At 37.8% G+C, this 17,277-nt stretch overlaps 1 protein-coding gene across 2 annotated transcripts in view; it reads left to right on the plus strand.

Annotated features, from left to right (window-relative positions):
* calcr (calcitonin receptor) overlaps positions 1 to 15,040 on the plus strand; it is a 48,530-nt gene extending 33,490 nt beyond the window's left edge. For both annotated transcript variants that reach the window (XM_019262632.2, XM_019262633.2), the window contains exons 15-22: positions 1,985 to 2,076; positions 4,554 to 4,680; positions 8,493 to 8,646; positions 9,445 to 9,505; positions 9,668 to 9,734; positions 9,888 to 10,106; positions 10,713 to 10,754; positions 13,840 to 15,040. In XM_019262632.2, coding sequence (XP_019118177.1) covers positions 1,985 to 2,076; positions 4,554 to 4,680; positions 8,493 to 8,646; positions 9,445 to 9,505; positions 9,668 to 9,734; positions 9,888 to 10,106; positions 10,713 to 10,754; positions 13,840 to 14,061 — 984 coding nt within the window. In that variant the 3' untranslated portion in view covers positions 14,062 to 15,040. The remainder of the gene's footprint in view (positions 1 to 1,984; positions 2,077 to 4,553; positions 4,681 to 8,492; positions 8,647 to 9,444; positions 9,506 to 9,667; positions 9,735 to 9,887; positions 10,107 to 10,712; positions 10,755 to 13,839) is intronic.
* The last annotated feature ends 2,237 nt before the right edge of the window (positions 15,041 to 17,277 follow it).

Genomic DNA, 17,277 nt, shown 5'->3' on the forward strand with positions numbered 1-17,277 from the left:
TACTGCTTTTGTTATGCCACACCAGTTTGATGCATTTGTTTATTTGCAAGACAGAGTTGAGTTCTTATCTCACAGAAGCCATGTAAAACAGGTCTTGTTTTACTGTTCGAACAGACTTGGCATTTGCATCTGTCTGTCTCTCAGGTTATAAAACACAGACGTGAACAAAGGCGTCTTCCTACAAATTTCCCCATGTTGACACCATCGCGTATTAACAACCGTCTTATCTCCCACAGCACCAGGGTACTGTACCAAGCCACTAACAAGGTTTCCTTTCCTTGACACAGAGCTAAATTTTGCCAGAAGGAACATCAGAGACACACACATTGATAATAAGAGTTTTTGCATTCACGTGACTTTTAATCAGAACTGCAAATCTGAAAAAAAAAACTGAAAGTGTTTTAATGTTTTATGAAACCTATATCTTTTTATCTACAAGTTAACAGTAACTGGCTGATTATGTGAAACTACACAGTACCAAATAATACTTCACACTAATTAATGCACAAATTCAACATTTGCACTTGAAGTGCCTTTTAAGATATTTTCACACTTTGTATATTTTGCTTGCTTAAATTTTCCTCTTGCTTTCCACTTTTCTATTTTTATTGGCAACAATTAAACACCGTCTATCTTATTGGGATCGTATTTGCCAATTTTGTCAACCGGCAAATATTCAAGGAAATAAAAGCACAAAGCAATCAACTTTACTCTACTCTCCAAAAAAAAAGAGAAGACAGCCATTTGCAAATGAGGGCAACTTGTAAACAAACCATTGACAAACATTTGCAAGAAACTAAATCAAATCAAATCAAATCAAATTTTATTTGTACAGCCTAAAGTCACAAAGTACATTTGCCTCGGAGGGCTTTACAATCTGTACAGGGAAGTGACACCCTCTGTCCTTAGACCCTCGGTTCAAATGAGGAAAAACTTACACACAAAAAACCCTTTTACTACCCAGTTAGTGTACTACGCAGTTGGAACAGCTGTCCTGGCAAACCTGGGACTCGAAGACTCAAAGTCTGCTGATCGGTGAGAAACAGAAATCAGTCGCTCCATCTGTTACCACAGAAAATTGATCTTTGCTGACTCGGCCTCACAGCTTCAGGGAACTTTGAAACAACTAGCCTCAGCAGAATGAAACTAAAGAAACATTCCAGGATTTTCTGATAAGACTGAGTTGACCAGCAGCAGATTAGCATTGTTTATTCATTCATGTATGCATAATTCAGCTAATCTACGGCCAACCTGCTTCATTTCTCCAATTAACATTATTCCCTAGAGTCGTTTCATCCTTTTATACTTAATATTTTATCCACCAGTTTTGCAACAGACAAACAATGATCAGACATTTTTTAAACAAGCCCATAGTTAGTATTTAAGTATAAGTTACTTGACGAGAAAAACAAAAGGCAAATGTTTGTTGGTCACCATACTGTCCATCATAAGCTATTGTTGCATTAGTTTACTGTAATAGTTCAGGTTCAATCTGCTTAACCAAAGTTCTGTGAGAAGTCATAGTGGACAGTTTGACGTCAGAATAATTGGTTTGAATAGTACAGTTTCAACTTAGTGATCTCTGATTACTTGTTTGGGTGCTGCATTATCTCTAAAAAAAACTTTGTCACCAGGCACTCATACTTCAAGAATTTAGCTGATGAATAAAACAGCATAATAGGACTGGTGCTCAACACATGAATGATCCCACTTGTAAAACTCAAGTCTTATTATTCACTGATGAGGGCTGTGCAAAATGTAACTAAGGTCACTGTGAAAGAATGCAACTGAGACATAAAATGCATCATGAACTGAAAATTAGCACACAACTTATTTGGCACAAATATTGTAACAAAAACATTGTATTTCTTCTGTATATCTTTATTTTAGCTCAATTCTGCTCAAGTTTTAATGCTACACATGTACATGCTACACACATTATTTGGTTTTACTCAGTCCGGTTTGTCTGTGTTTTCTTTCACAGTCAGTGTACATCCTCTTTTACATGGCCATTGTGGGTCACGGTTTATCCATAGCCTCCCTGCTCATCTCTCTGGCCATCTTCTTCTACTTCAGGTAATGGATTCAGTGTGATTAAAAGTGCCTTTCTTTCTTGCCTTTCATATAAGATGTTAACCATATGAGAATCATATCTGTTACAGTTATTAGTTTGATAATGCATGTTATAATGTTTGGAAATGGTTAACATGGTGCAAATGGCTGATACAGCTTGTCATGGGATGATTAATTGGTTGTAGCTATGCCCTTAAAGACTCAATCGTATTATCACTATCATCAGTGTAGCCGACAGGCGCACAGATGGTGTCACTAGTCTCCTCCAGCCATTTCATTACTCATTGCGGGCAGTGCTTGGGTCTCAGCAAAATCTTCACTCTGCACACTTGCCCCATAGCAACACAGAAAATGTGTCAGTGGAAATTAGTTTTTCAGTTACATTTTATAATGTAACCAAAAGTTTTGATTATGTATTCACTCATAGAGCTGCTCTGAGGCGCATATTTTAATCTAAAAACTCAACATATTAGTATCTTCACTGCTGTCACAAATTAGTCCAAACTATTGACCTGAGATTGTCCTGATTGTCATTTAAACACAACTTAACTGCTGATAATTTCATGCCTACTTGGTTTCTTTGTGCTTCACATTTATTTCATGGATATTTAAGATTCAAAACTGGACGGCTGTGACGACCATCGAATGCGATGGTGCTTTGCTCTCATTTGAAACGTGTGCACCTGAGTGCATTGCACATTAAGGTTGTTCATCCCAATGTACTGGTAAATCTCAGAGGGGAATTCTGCACTAAGCACCTGCATTAATTGAGATACTGCTGTTGAAAATCAATTAGATGAGAGTTCAAAATCTCAAAGCGGATAAGGGGAAGGAAGGTATAATATTCAGTGAATGTATGTGAAATTTTGAAATAATTAAGGCTGAGAAAAGACTGTGCACTTTGTTGAAAGTATAGCAAAGACATTTTTATTTTTAGCATAATAGGTTTTATATACATATCTGCAAGGCAACATGAAAATTGAGCCTTTAGGATGGAAATATATATATATTATGTTCTCTAATAATATTTGGGAAAGTTGCTCCATTGGCCTTGTTGTTCTTGGGTGCTGCAGTTGTAAAATGTGACACATTGAAGGGTGCTGACCTCCTAAGTATAGCTGTTATCCAAAACAGATCTTGTAAGAGACCCTCAGTTTACTGCAAAGTTTTAAACACACTCATAAATCTAGCAGTGTTTAGGGCAGGTGCATTATCGTGAAACCCCATGACCTGCCGAGAGTCAAACTCTTAATTCAGATCCATAGAAACTCAGCGGGACATTCACAATTCGTCAAGATCAAAGTCCTAACAATTTAGGATAAAGTAAAGTTATTGTCCTAGAAAATATTTTATTTCTTTATTAATTTTAACCATAACTTGCCATATTTATAGCCAAAACACTTAAAATATTGGAGGCCTAATGCCATATTATAAGATCCAGATGTGAAGCTTACAGTGGAATGTGATGGTGTACAGCTGCACTAGTCTGTTATTTACAACTCTACATCAACACTGTCAGGATTCCCAGATAAAAATATTCCAGCTTGCCTTGGAAAAACAGAGGCAGTTGAGCGGCCGACCTGAAGATGTTAGGACATATGACAAAGCTGCCTTAAGGATTCAGCTTGTGTTTTGACATTGCCTTTTTAGATAAAACCCCCTTGTATATAAGCATTCAACAGCTCCTGCATTTCCTTTTATGTCTGTAGCTGAAGCGAGAAAACAAGCTTTTTTTTTCTGTTGGAGACAACCATGGCCTCTCCTTAAGACAGTAAAAATGTGCAGTTGTACATACCGCTTTGTCCTGGCTTATGGAAATTTACCACTCTTCCTGTTTTTCACGGGTCTCTGGGGTTTTTATGACTCATCAAAGATACAATTGTCCATGAACAGTAAAAGGATATAACTTCTTAAAGTGTAGACATATTTATAGGAGGCTATATTCTGCTAAATATATTTGCTGCGAGCTTTAAACACTCAGTGAGCTGCAGTATATTTGATTGCTGCCCTGAATTTAAAACATTATTAAACCACTACGACAAATGCTACTGGATATGAATGACTTGTAACCATTTTGATTCTAATAGTTATTTTCACTTTGCCTGTCAAGCATTTCATTATGCTATTAATTCTGAGTGGCCAGCCAAGTTAATGAGGAAGCTCCCCTGGGATCCGTCATGCATTATTTAACAGCGTTTCTAGCATGTACAGTACGGACTATTTAGCGGCAACAAAGCCCATTGGGGGAGGGACTTTTTACCAACCACAAAAAAATGATCTCAGAAGAAAGAATCTCAATGATTTGATATTCCACAGACTGTTGCAACATCTGCCCCCCTCATTAAACTATTAATCTGCCAATCATGAGTTGATTTTTCACCAGTTTTTTACTGTGCCAGAAGAAGATTTGTAGAAGTTTTTTAATACATTTTTATTTTTTACAACATACCATGTTATTAAATCAATCTCTCTTTGTACAGGAGCCTGAGCTGCCAAAGGATCACCCTACACAAGAATCTCTTCTGCTCCTATGTGCTCAATTCAGCCCTCACCATAATCTACCTCGTAGCAGTGGTCAGCAAGCCTGAAGTGGTGAGCAGAAACCCGGTGAGCACAGTCATGTTAAATGTTTATCATATGCATATTCGCATGCTAATGTTTGCTAATTAGGTAGCACAAACATTAAGAATGGTTAGCGAAGACTGACGGGAATGTCGTTACAGCTGAGAAAATATTGAACATGGAATATTTTGGCACTTAAGAGGAACATGGGTATTACAGTTCATCCTAAGCGGGACATAACTGTCATTACCTAATTTTATAGTCCAATATTTATAGAGATATTTCAGTCTGGATCATACTGGTGGGCGCTGCCAATCCCTAGTGCCAGATGAAGTGCCAGTAGAGTACAGTGTGAACAGGAGGATTAGTTTCACTGTCTTGAAATGAGATACAAATGTATTCATAATTTATGTTAAGCCAAATAAAACTGCATGCAAGAAAAAACTTTCAATGAAATTAGAATTCATTTCCTCTACTACGAAATTTAAATTGATTTGCTTTGCATTTGAAATATTTATAAGTTTGTACAATAGAGTTTTAAGTATATCCTAATTAGTAACTCATCTCACTGTGCCATATCTTGGCAGTGTCACACAGTCAACAGGTTTCGCCCTCTCCCACATTCTCCTGTCAGGGATTTGGAGCTACACTGAATGCATTATGTGAATTCTTTGAAACCCTGGGGTCTGCTTTGGTAGGGATGATAAATCTGTCCCGTAGGAATGCCTCACTATCAGACCTAAACATAAATTCACATGTTACTTTTCAAGAACCATTCTTTTTGCAAATAAAAATAATGACAGACTTTCAACTCAGTGCTTGCTGCCTCTTAAAAGTTTGTTATCTAAGAGTTTTTCCAACTTAAAAAAACCCCCCAGATAATTTCTTTCCTTTTATGTAGAACTGAGTAAAACTAAACACATTTAGGCTCTAAAGTTCAAGTTGATAAAAACTTTAATCCGCCCGATATGTTAATGTTCAAAAACAAAATAGAAAAGAATTTCAGATGATCAAACTGCCACAAAAAACACAGATAGGATTAAAGGAGTTGGCTCAATGTGCATACAATCACATTAGCTCCGGCCGGCTTTCAGCCGGAGCATCTCTGGCCAGACAAAGTACTAGTAACATCCAGGAGACAGCGGAGGTTTCAGCTAGGTTTTGGGTGCTTTTTGTGCATTCACCAAATATGTCTGGCTCATCCTGACCGCCGTCTTTATTCACATCCCATCTCTGAACGGGTCCAAGAAGCAGCCAGGAATGACAGCCGTCATCATTAATGTGAGGAAATTTTTGTGAAATGGCTCGCGTTTAAGCCTCTCCTCACCATTCGTCAAAAAGGTTTGTGTTGAATCTGTTACTTTCCGACATAGAACTGTCAAGTTGTGCTAACTTGATGCAACATGTCAAAACAGAACTGGTCACTCTAGCCTGTCTTTTCAAGTGGAAGGAGAAAAAGTAATCATGAGCACCAATGGTTGAGATTCATGTGTGTCTCCTGGGAAACAGTTAGAAATGTACTGCTGCCAAAGTGAAACTTATGAGCCTGTTTTCTGCACTGGTGATTTAGGAATAGTGGATTGTGGTTGAGATCTGCTCTCACAGAGAAAACAAGCTCTTTGTATTCTGTCTGGTGTGGCAATACAAAGTCTCATTTGGCCTGCCAGCAGTGTGGGGGAGTGAATCCCCAAAGCTTATGTCAAACCAGGGAGGAGGCTGAAAACATGAGAAACATCTACATGATCTATAGTGGCTTGATTTTTAAACCAGAACATTGTCTGTAACTTTACACAAACCTCGGTGAGCTTAAATGAAAAACACTTGTAAATTTGTAAGAAGTGAGTGATCTAACTTTCTGCTTACTGATACGAGTCTATGTCCGGAGATTCCTCAAGTGGAAAGAGAAACGTAGGGAAAGGTAGGGAGCAACATATGGGTAAAAGTTTAGAAGTGAATGAATGATGTGTGTTTTGATCTAAGAGAGCAGCAGTTAATATCAATGGCAGCATCTTTGAATTATATATCACGTGCATGCTCTTTTTACTCAGGAATGTGAATATATCAAAAGTATATTCGTATGAGGGTGTCTCCCGTTTACAGTATGTTCTCCATGTGTTTCAGAGAAAACACTGAACTCAGTACTAGTTTTATCATAAGAAATACGTTTGGGTTACGTTGAGATTAGGCTTTATTTATTCAGGAGGTATCATACATGACTATACAAACTGCATAATTAAATAATTAAAACAATCCCAAAAGTGATTTTAAACAGTCAGTTTTTGGTTTGGAAAGGAAACTCTTTTCCCATAAAGGAATCCAATTAAAATTTTAAAAATCAATGTTTTGTAGGACTATCTGTTGTCTACCCATGTTCCATGTATTTTTAATGATGCACTGTATTAATTAGATGGACTGGAGTAGGAACATCAAGAGTTTGTGCTCTTGTAAAATGCATATATTTAGTCTTTTTGTAGTACAAAACAAGATTTGAATTGTTAAGAGAGGCAATTAAAATAAATCTGGTTTGGGGTACAGTCAGAGTAAATAGCAGGAGGCCCAATATTGATCCTTGTGGGACACCTTTATCAGTTGTTTGGAACAACAACAACTTTTCTGTAAGCAGAGACAGCAAAATGTGAAAGAAATATTATTTTAAAATATGATCAATGGTGCCAAAAGCCAAATCGGGGAATCACACCAAGATGTGTCACTACAAATGTACCACCAGCAAAACTATTGTTTTCCTACGGTGCTTGCTTGCATGCTTAATGTGTGCTTCTCTATTGCACCACGCATCATGTTTTTCTAGCTTTTTTTAAACAGAAACATCAAGTCAAGCAAGAGGTGCGTTTTATTACTTCACCACTTCCTACCTGTTTTGATGTCAGTAGATGTGATAAGAAGACACAACACAACTCGTGAGATGGCGGTCTTCATCAAATTGTTGGATTTATTCAGTATATAATGAACCCCAAACCTCTGCTTTTTACGGAATTTTTCCCCTCCTTATCCAAAAGTACACTAACGGTGTTAATGATATTTGATTACCCTGTTGCACACACAGTCCCATTCCACAGACGCACCAGCTGTTTTGCCCCACACGTCTTGCCAAACCGTTTTTGAAGCGTCTGTGCCTGTAGAGATCCATGTCTGTCTGATCGGCCCCTAGGAGGGAACATTTTGGGTTTCATACAACTTTATACTCACTCACTATTAACTTTTGTTGAATAAAAGTTATTTTTTAGACAGAAGGGGACTTTTTGAATAGACATGAGTATAGCCAGGGTCTTCAGAGCCAGAGTGTAGCAGTCATTAACAGAATTATGGCTTATGGCACATCCACAAGCGTCTTGGTAATTATAGCACTAGAAGACTGTGGATTTACATAATAATGTGTTATCAAAGTCATCTTTTTCAAAAAAATTATAATAATAGTTCAATCAACGGGATAGAATATATAATGACATTGTCATCTTGTCGCATGCATAAACGGAAAACTGCACTCCTACGGTCTTATAAGGAACCCACAGAAAATGGCTTTTTCTTTCCTCAGGCAAAGTGAGCCAAACGCAATCAAAGAGCGCTCCAAATACAAAGAAAAATCATCATTTCCATCTCGGCTCACCTCCAGAGGGGGTAAATGAATAAACATCCTCTCTGTCTCCAAAGGCTAATACTGCCTAATGATTTTGTGCCATGAGTGCAGAAACATCCTCTCAGCTCTTTTTTTGTGTCCTGCTGAGATGATGTCAGAGGTGTTTAAATCATCTTAATAGATATATATTTTATGTAGCGTCTGAAAACAGAAAAAACAAGTTACAAATATCTCTGTTTTGGCTCTCGTTCTCTCTCTGTAGGTTGGCTGTAAAGTGTTGCACTTTTTCCACATGTACATGCTGGGTTGCAATTATTTCTGGATGCTCTGTGAAGGCATATACCTGCACACTCTCATTGTGGTGGCTGTGTTTGCAGAGGAGCAGCACCTGCACTGGTACTACCTCCTGGGCTGGGGTGAGTTTCAGTCTGCATTTAATCAAAACACTTTTTGATTGTATTATTTTTATTTGTGTGTGTGTATTCTACTGTATTATCTATCTTTAAAGATTGATTTGGTATGGCCTCACTGGATTCAATCACAGTTTGAAAACTCACAGAATAGCAATTTAACAAGCCACAATTTACTTGTATCCACCCAACCCTCGTACAGTATGTCAACCTGGACATACTGTCAGCTTTATTGGCCCTCTGTCGTTTATTGCGTAGTGCGATCCTGCTTTTATCCTTTCTGTCAAACTAATGTAGTAGGCGATTGAACTAAATCGTCGTCATCAAAAATTGGAGGATAACCTTGAGGCCTGTTTTTGTCGTCTGTATGTGTGTTTGTGTGTGTGTCCATGGATGGAAGGCAGCCAGTTAGTTAAGTCCATCTGTGTCCGATATGCCGTAGGGCCTCAGTGGTGTCTGAAAATGGAGCGTACAAGGATTCATGTGTTTATAGCCACATGAAAAGTCAAAAGCAAATGTGTGCCCAGAATGTAGTGAGGTTTTATAGACACAATTGCTACGTGAAATGTATTGTATGGTGTTGTTTTTATGGTTGTAGTAATAAAAGCATGATAGGAAAGTTTGTAGAAATTAGGATGTCAAAGTTGATCTGCTATCCAACAATATATATTTGTAAGTAATATGATGAGTAGGTCTAAAACCAGCAAAACAACTGACCACACAGCTAACCACACATTTATGACAAATGAATTTCACTAAACTCATTCAAGACCTCATATGGCCGCCATCTTTTTCCTGTCCAAGGCTTTCCTCTTGTGCCCGCATCCATCCACGCTGTGGCAAGGAAAAAGTATTTCGATGACAAGTGAGTAATGTTCCAGAAACCTCTGAAAATGAAGAGGAGATGTTTACATACGTGCTCGCAGAGAGCGTGCTGATCCATACAAGTGCATATTTTTGAATGTGTGTGTGCATGTGTATTTTGGGCAGCAGACAGCTCTGACTGATATGTTTTTTCCCTCTGTAGCTGTTGGATGAGTGTGGAAACCCATCTGCTCTTCGCAGTCCATGGTCCTATACTGGCAGCGCTTCTTGTAAGTCTGCTAATTCACTGTTTCAGCACATTAAAAGAGACATACATGATCACAAAGTGAGAAATCTTATTATTGGTTTGTTATTTTAGCAGAAGTTTGAGTCCTTCAAACATAAAAAATAAGAAAATATCTTCTTTTTTAAACTTTCTGCAGGTGAACCTTTTCTTTTTACTAAATATTATAAGAGTGTTGGTGACTAAGTTGAGAGACACACACCGGGCAGAGTCCAACATGTACATGAAGGCAGTGAGAGCCACCCTGATCCTGGTGCCCCTGCTTGGAATACAGTTTGTCATTTTCCCTTGGAGGCCAGAGAACCGGCTAGCTGGGGAGGTCTACGAGTACGTCATGCACATACTCATGCACTACCAGGTAGGCACTGAGCTGACACCAAGACACTGCATTAATCAGAACTTCCATTCAAGTACTAGGTAGCAGATCAGTTTCAAGGTAATTCAGCTGTGAATTCAAAAGAAAGTGCTGTTTCACTGCCTCTGTGTGCTGAGGTATTGTGTACAGCGTCATTGATGAAGGGAAAAACAGTTTACCTTACAATCCATGGGCCATTAATATTGGAAGTAATAGCTAATAGTAATATTTATTTGCTGATCCCTAACTCTCAGCATTTGTCAGTTCTCTTGGCTCCCATCAGGCTCAAGCTTTAGATGTCTCGCTTGCTCGAAAGTTTCCACCTATTAAAGTCTTGTTTTCTGCTGTGTAAGAGTTGTGATTGATTTATGTGATTCCCTACTGATTTACCATTTAAAGAACCAGTTAGACACTCCATTACCTTTATTTAACTAACAGTTAGGCACTTAATTAAACAAGAGGCAGACAAGCTGTAAAATTTCAAGGTACTGTAGACAGCTCATTCACTAACTGGATAGAGATCACATCCATCACATCCTCTCTGTATTTCATTACATTTATACAAAAAACAAAAGGTGCTAATTACACTTATTTGTTTTGCTTTTTAAGGGGTTACTGGTGGCAACAATATTCTGCTTCTTCAATGGAGAGGTAAGCACTGTTCATGTATTTATGCATATTAGCAGATTGGCTCCCTATGGAGCAGTGCACTAGAGAAACATGGTGGTTCAACATGGTGGATTCAGTGGTGTCTGTAGATTTAAAAAAAAGACTCATTATAAAGCAACAAAAACATAATGATTCTTATTTTCAGGTGATTAATGATCTTATTTTCTGTCCAAAGGCAGATTTTCTTTCATCACTTTAGCTGTGCTGGTAGATTTTGTTACTCTTGGCACAGTTACTGTAGCTGTTTCCCCATGTTTTTACTCTTTGTTCTAAGCTAAGCTAACATCTCCTGGCTCCAGCTTTATATGACAGACACAAGAATGGTATAAATTCCTATATATCTTCCTAAATAATTGACAAAATGTTGAACTATACCTTTAAAAACATGTGTTCTGGAAAGGTTCCCCTTTTGGTGCCATGTGTGGCTTTTACAAAAGGTCAACCTTCACATGTTCTAGCTGTTCAGTCATGGAGCAATAAAACCGCTCATTGCTGATGACATTAAGAGACATCAGACTCCATCAGGCATTTTTCATATTTGTTTTTTTCCAGGCCAGATATCTGGCATTGTACATCCCTACATGATAGCATATCAAGAAGTGATCCAAACATAGACTCAGAGTTTGATTTTTGCATTAAATACTATAGTAGTTGTAACTTCACAGAGATGCTACATCTGTCCTTAGTCCAATTGTAACAGGTTATAACGCATTGTGCTGCTTGTGTCTTCTGAGACCAGTCTGGTGCTGCGGCAGTAAAAGCTGAAGGGTCACATCAGGTGAAGAGCAAGACGTAGTTTATAAATGACTGCGTGGTTTCCAAGCCCCAGCTGGAAATTGACTCTCCTTTCAAGTCCTTCTGTCAGCCTTTCTAAGTCTGTCTGCAGCTGTCTGACTGCGACCATCCTTAACTTGGTTCAAACACTTTCTCCAAGCGAATGAGCTTGATTTCTGTCAAAACTCAGATATGGGGTTAATGGTGTTGCGGAGAGTTTATGGCACCGTAGACTCATTGTGTGACAGATGTTGTGAAGTTCAAGGTCTCTGCAAAGCACCAACAAAACATGATAAAAGGTTGAATTAGACTTTTTTTTCCATACTGGTATGAATACAGACAGATCAGACAATTACAGACTTTGTTTTTAAAGCTAATATGCTTTAGTATTAATTCTACTGTTAGTAAAAACTGTGCGCTAAAATCATGTGTTGTATAGAAACAATGACGAGTCATTTCATATTCATATTTTGCATGAGAAGAAAGCAGGGCAGAGATGCAGATTAAATAAATACTCAGCATGAAGTGTCTGGCGTAGAGAAACCAGCAAGCTATTGTGGAGTTTTGTACATTCAGCCTGGAAAATGGGTCAGCTATTAACTCATACATGAGCAGCCAGAACACAAACGCATGTCCTTAACGATAAACAATAAGAAAAAAAAACAATAGCTGGAGTAAAAATAATGTGTAGACCGTATGTACAAAGGTTGCGCCCCTTTCTGGTTGACGCTGGGACAACTAAGCGGACAAATTATCACAAGGGAACGACAGGGTTTGTTTGCTTCACTCACTTGGCTGGTTCAGCTCCCTTAATCAGGACACGGGTTTCTGGGGCTGGTTTCAATTCTGTTTTTTGATTTCAAGGCCAAACTGCACAGACCTGCCTTGTTTCTTCAATGGCCTCATTGTGAGGTAGGGTCAGTGAGACAAACAGCTTTCGTGCTGTATTTGTGACATCATGCACAACGTTCTACATGGAAGCTGTAAGCCCCGGCTGCTCTTCTGTCTCGTTCTAACAATTAGCGTCAGAATGTATATCACTAGATTATTGTGTGTTAATTACCTTTAAGTTAAGTTTTGTTAGGTGGTTCAGGGTATAATGATTAACATTGTACTGCTGCATTATTGCTCTGGTTTCCGTTTTTAGTAAAAATTAGTTCACACTCTGAATTGATTAGCTGTACAATTAATTATTAACTAATGATGGATGGTCACCAACAGCAGAAAGATGCTGTTTTTTACTCATTTCTGTCTAAAAATCATGAAATGTTTTACTGTTGAGAAACTTAAGTGTGTTGGATTGATTTGAGAATAGAAGTGCGACAGGTGTAATAAATCATTTTAAACATTTGGATATGAATAGTGCATCCTGAACTGACATTTCTTTTTTATTTATTGAAGTAGGCAGCCATGCAGAGTTGCTTTCCTTTTGTTCATCTCTATTGGTAATGTGGGCGAACTGAGAGAGGGAGTCTAAAATTTGGGACATTGAGTTCTCCAAGGCTTTTAGGCTTCTGAAGGGTGCAAAGTTTGAGTTTGTTGCTGTCAGTCTAAACTAAACTTTTGAAAGGGCAACCATCTTCAGGAGAGAGCTTTTGAAAATATTTGCAGTTTGTCAGATATTTTTTATTTTCTGATTTAGAAGTTTGGAGGAGTTTTTTTTTTTAAGTCAATATAGTCACTAATCACATATTAGGATTATATGAAGGGATTATGAAGGGTTACAATATGTCATTGGCACAATAATGGATTTTGTAGATGACAGATGTAGGGGAGAATTAATATGCCAATAACATGATTAAATCTTAAAATATAGCTCAGTATAGATTACATCTTTCTATCCTTTTATAACGCTCACATGCACAACTTGGCTACATTTCAAAAAATGTGACTTTAGTGTTTACATTTCCAAACTGGCATCTGTTAATGGGACTGAAATTTGAGTGATCCACATATGCTGCAGCAATTACTCTTGCATCAGTTAAGATCACCAGGCTTGGATTAATATCGTCACAAGATGGTGTTTACATGGGCTCTGCCTGCTCCGCATACTGATTTGCTTGTAAATTTGAATGTCTGGTATGATCATTTTGTGGAGAACGTGGAAAAGAGAAGCAAAACAGACAAGAGTTTGGAGAAATGTTTGTCACGTGTAACTGTGACAACTTAAAGTTAATCTCAAAATGACTGCAAGAAACAGTCTTATGGAGTACGCAAAGATTAAAGGTAAACAGTGACAACATTTGAACCAGGGAAATGAACATTAACCTGTGCGTGTCTGTGTTTTATTCAGGTGCAGGCAGCTCTAAAAAGACAGTGGATGCAGTACAAAACCCAGTGGGGTCAGAGACGAAAGGACCACTGCTCAATGCGCTCAACGTCCTACACAGCCACCTCCATCACCGAGGTGCCCGCCTTCATGTACCACCATGACTGCAACAGCGAACACTTGAACGGGCGCCACACGGAGGACTCTGAACTGGTAGCACTAAAATCAGGAGAAACATATGCATGAGCCACTCAGTCACATGGAAGACAAAGAGCGTAGTGGTGGGAACAGCCGAAGAAGAGTAACAGAGCAACGGACATGTACAATATGAAAGGAATCCAGTCTTGCCCACCATATCTCAGTGATAAAATCTCAGAGGCTGGTTTGTTCAGCACAGGACGATAATACGGGTCTGGAAATAAAGAGCTCATTGGGTCGAAGATGAACTAGCTACAGAAGGCTAATATTTTACTTTACATTGCTGTTGCGGCTGCTTTTTGAGAACTTTCGATGTCAAGAACTTGTGGCATGAGACAAGAGCTACTTTTTGACATGTGTCACTTCTTAAAGCTGCTAAACTGTGAGAGACACTCACAGTGACGGAAGCCTGTGCCGGCGTGGAGTCAGGGGTAACTGTGATCGTGATGTCTGTTTCGAGATGATGATGCTGCTGAATGTGACTGTGGTGATGACGCTGGTTCTGATTGACACGAGGTGGAGGTCGATAAGAGTTTTGATGGTGTCACGATGATGATTTTTAAGGTGAAGTAGAAGAACCAATCCTTCCTTACCTCACCGAAACCAAAGGGTCCTGTATGTTGGTCTTAGCTATGAAGGGGCGTACCGTTTCCACACACACACACACCCACACACACACACACACACACACACACACACTTAAAAAACTTCACAAACTTGATCATATGTGCCATGATAGAGGTTCAAATTTCAAATACCCTCTGTGCTTGAAGCTCTGGAATTGTGTACATAACGTATGTTCACCATGTTTCATTTTGAAAAAAAAAAAAAAAAAAAAAAGATGTTCAAATGTTTTAAAGGATTTTATTTTTATTTTCTATTAATATTTTATTCTTGCCAATTCCTAAGTATGTGCTACGTGTGTGTCCTGTGATGCTGCACTCCTGACTGCTTTGTTGTTTTGCAGTTGCTGTATTTGTGCTGATGCTCAACATCACAGGGCTGAAAAGCAAAAAGAAGAAGCTAAATGCGCATTATATATATATATATATATGAATAAAAAAATATTTTGAGGTTGAACAGCTACAAGAGTTGTTTCACTGTGTATGAGTCAAATGTGCTATCAGTTGTGCCAATGATTCTGACAAACAAGCAGTTTCTCTGAGAGTGTCGAAGCTGTGCTGTCTGATTTTATTCATAATCACCCTTTGTCATGATGCCTTTAATCTATGATATTCTGTCTCAATGCACATAGATTCATAAATTTTGTAGCATCTCGTATGAATAAGTGTCTAGGGGGAAAGTCCAGGCTCGCTGAAGATGAAATGATGAGATCATACTGTCTGCTAAAAGGCCATAGTGCGTAAGTAAGAATGAATACAAGAAAAAGACCACACTGAATTTGTTTTGTGTCAGTAGCCAATAATTTAAAGTTTTTGTTAGGTAAATTCTCTGTCTTTATATAAAAAAAGTTACTTAGGATTCCAAAAACCTGTTAACAGAGATTTAAATTCAGCCAGAGAATAACATTTTTTCACCCAAAAACCAAAAGCCAGTAAAGCCTCCAGCTGGCTTAGACTGCTGTGATTTGTTTGTTGAACCTTTCACAAAGAATTCCCTGTTCAACTGAGAAGGAAAGACAGAGAAGGGACATCTTTAAAGATCAGGCTGTAGTAATATGGTATATGTTTTACCATACTACTATTACTGTTACTATTAATGGATTCCATGAAGACACAAAGTCAGCAATGCTGTTCTGTGTCACACAAGAATCAAGACAATATCTTCCTAATGAAGATGCAAATCCTTAAAAATGGAACAGATAACTTCATTTTTTGAAGTTATCCGTTGGGCACTGTAGCTTTTAGGAAATATCACTCTTTTCTAGCAGCAAAACAGTGTATGCAGGATTGACTCAAAATGAACTACAGTGCTCATGTCCGTTGTAATGAAGAGATGTTGCAGCCAATATGTCTCTCGTTAATTTGTTTTTAAAGGTTTTAGAGAACATTGGAGCCTCAGGGCACAGAGAAATAAAGTGCATCAGGGTTTAAATACTCATAAACTTATAATAAAATATAAATATTGTTTTGGTCTTTTCATGGGATTTACTGTCAAATATGAATACCACCAGGTATTAGGATATTGTTATCCTTAAGTTGGTTCTCCAAGATGACATTTTGCTCTATCGTCTGTCAGTGTCTGCTCCATGGTTATGTAATAATTTAGGTTTGCATTTTAAAATATATATTTTCATGGACCTATGGAGTGAAGAAAGGACAAAATTTGCACATACACAGAATAAAAGTCTGAAGCTGATCTTTATATGTTGGACAATACAACAACGGTGGGTTCTAATAATGAGTTATATTAATTAGCTTATTTATGATACTTTAATATATAATCAGACATACGTTGTTAAAATAATTAATGATGCACTGTGCATATAACCACATAAATGGTATCATACAGAAATAAATTACCTTCAAATATTTAATTTGGAGTTTTTTTATGGCAGAAATTTGAACCCCTCGCCCCTGCAAACTCACAGATCAGGTCAGCAATCAAGTTATCAAAGTCAATGATGCAGATTTTTACTAGCTGTAAAGTGGCAGTTTAGTTGCATATTACCTTAAGTCTCTCTTGAAACAGACATTTGGACCTATTGCAATACTTCAATGACTTCTATGTTGCTGGACAGGTACGAGGAAGGAACAGAGAGTGACAATCAGTATGAGAGAATGACATCATCATGCTATGATGGCAGAGTGGGTTTTATGCTACATGTGTTTCTGTGTAATTTTCAAGTATGTTATTTATTTTTACTCTAAAATCATTGTTGCTCTTTATCTTCATAACAGTGATTTGTCTTGGATGTGGTTTACACTGTAAGACGTCTTATTAATCTTTTGGATTTGGAGAAGACAGATTCTGTATATTTTGTATGTTCATGCCAATGTAAATATGAGCTGACACTGTGTATATAATAGATTTTTTTTCGCACTGTGAAATACTCTGACAGCTATTTTTGTTACGTTCCCGTCATTTATTTTGGCTTGTGTTTGTCTCTTTCTTCTCCCTCAGCTTGGACTGGCATCATCTCAAAGCTGATAAAAAAAAAAAAAAAAACTCTGCATTTTGTAAAAGCCGAAATTAATTGATGTTTTTTTTTAAGAAAAGCGTATTTAGCACAACAATACAGACCTTAAAGATTCTGTGGTGTTCCTCTTTATTTCCTGAGCTAATAGCAATCAAAGAAACAAG

The sequence above is a fragment of the Larimichthys crocea genome, chromosome XIII (assembly GCF_000972845.2).
Source record: "Larimichthys crocea isolate SSNF chromosome XIII, L_crocea_2.0, whole genome shotgun sequence".
Lineage (NCBI taxonomy): Eukaryota > Metazoa > Chordata > Actinopteri > Sciaenidae > Larimichthys > Larimichthys crocea.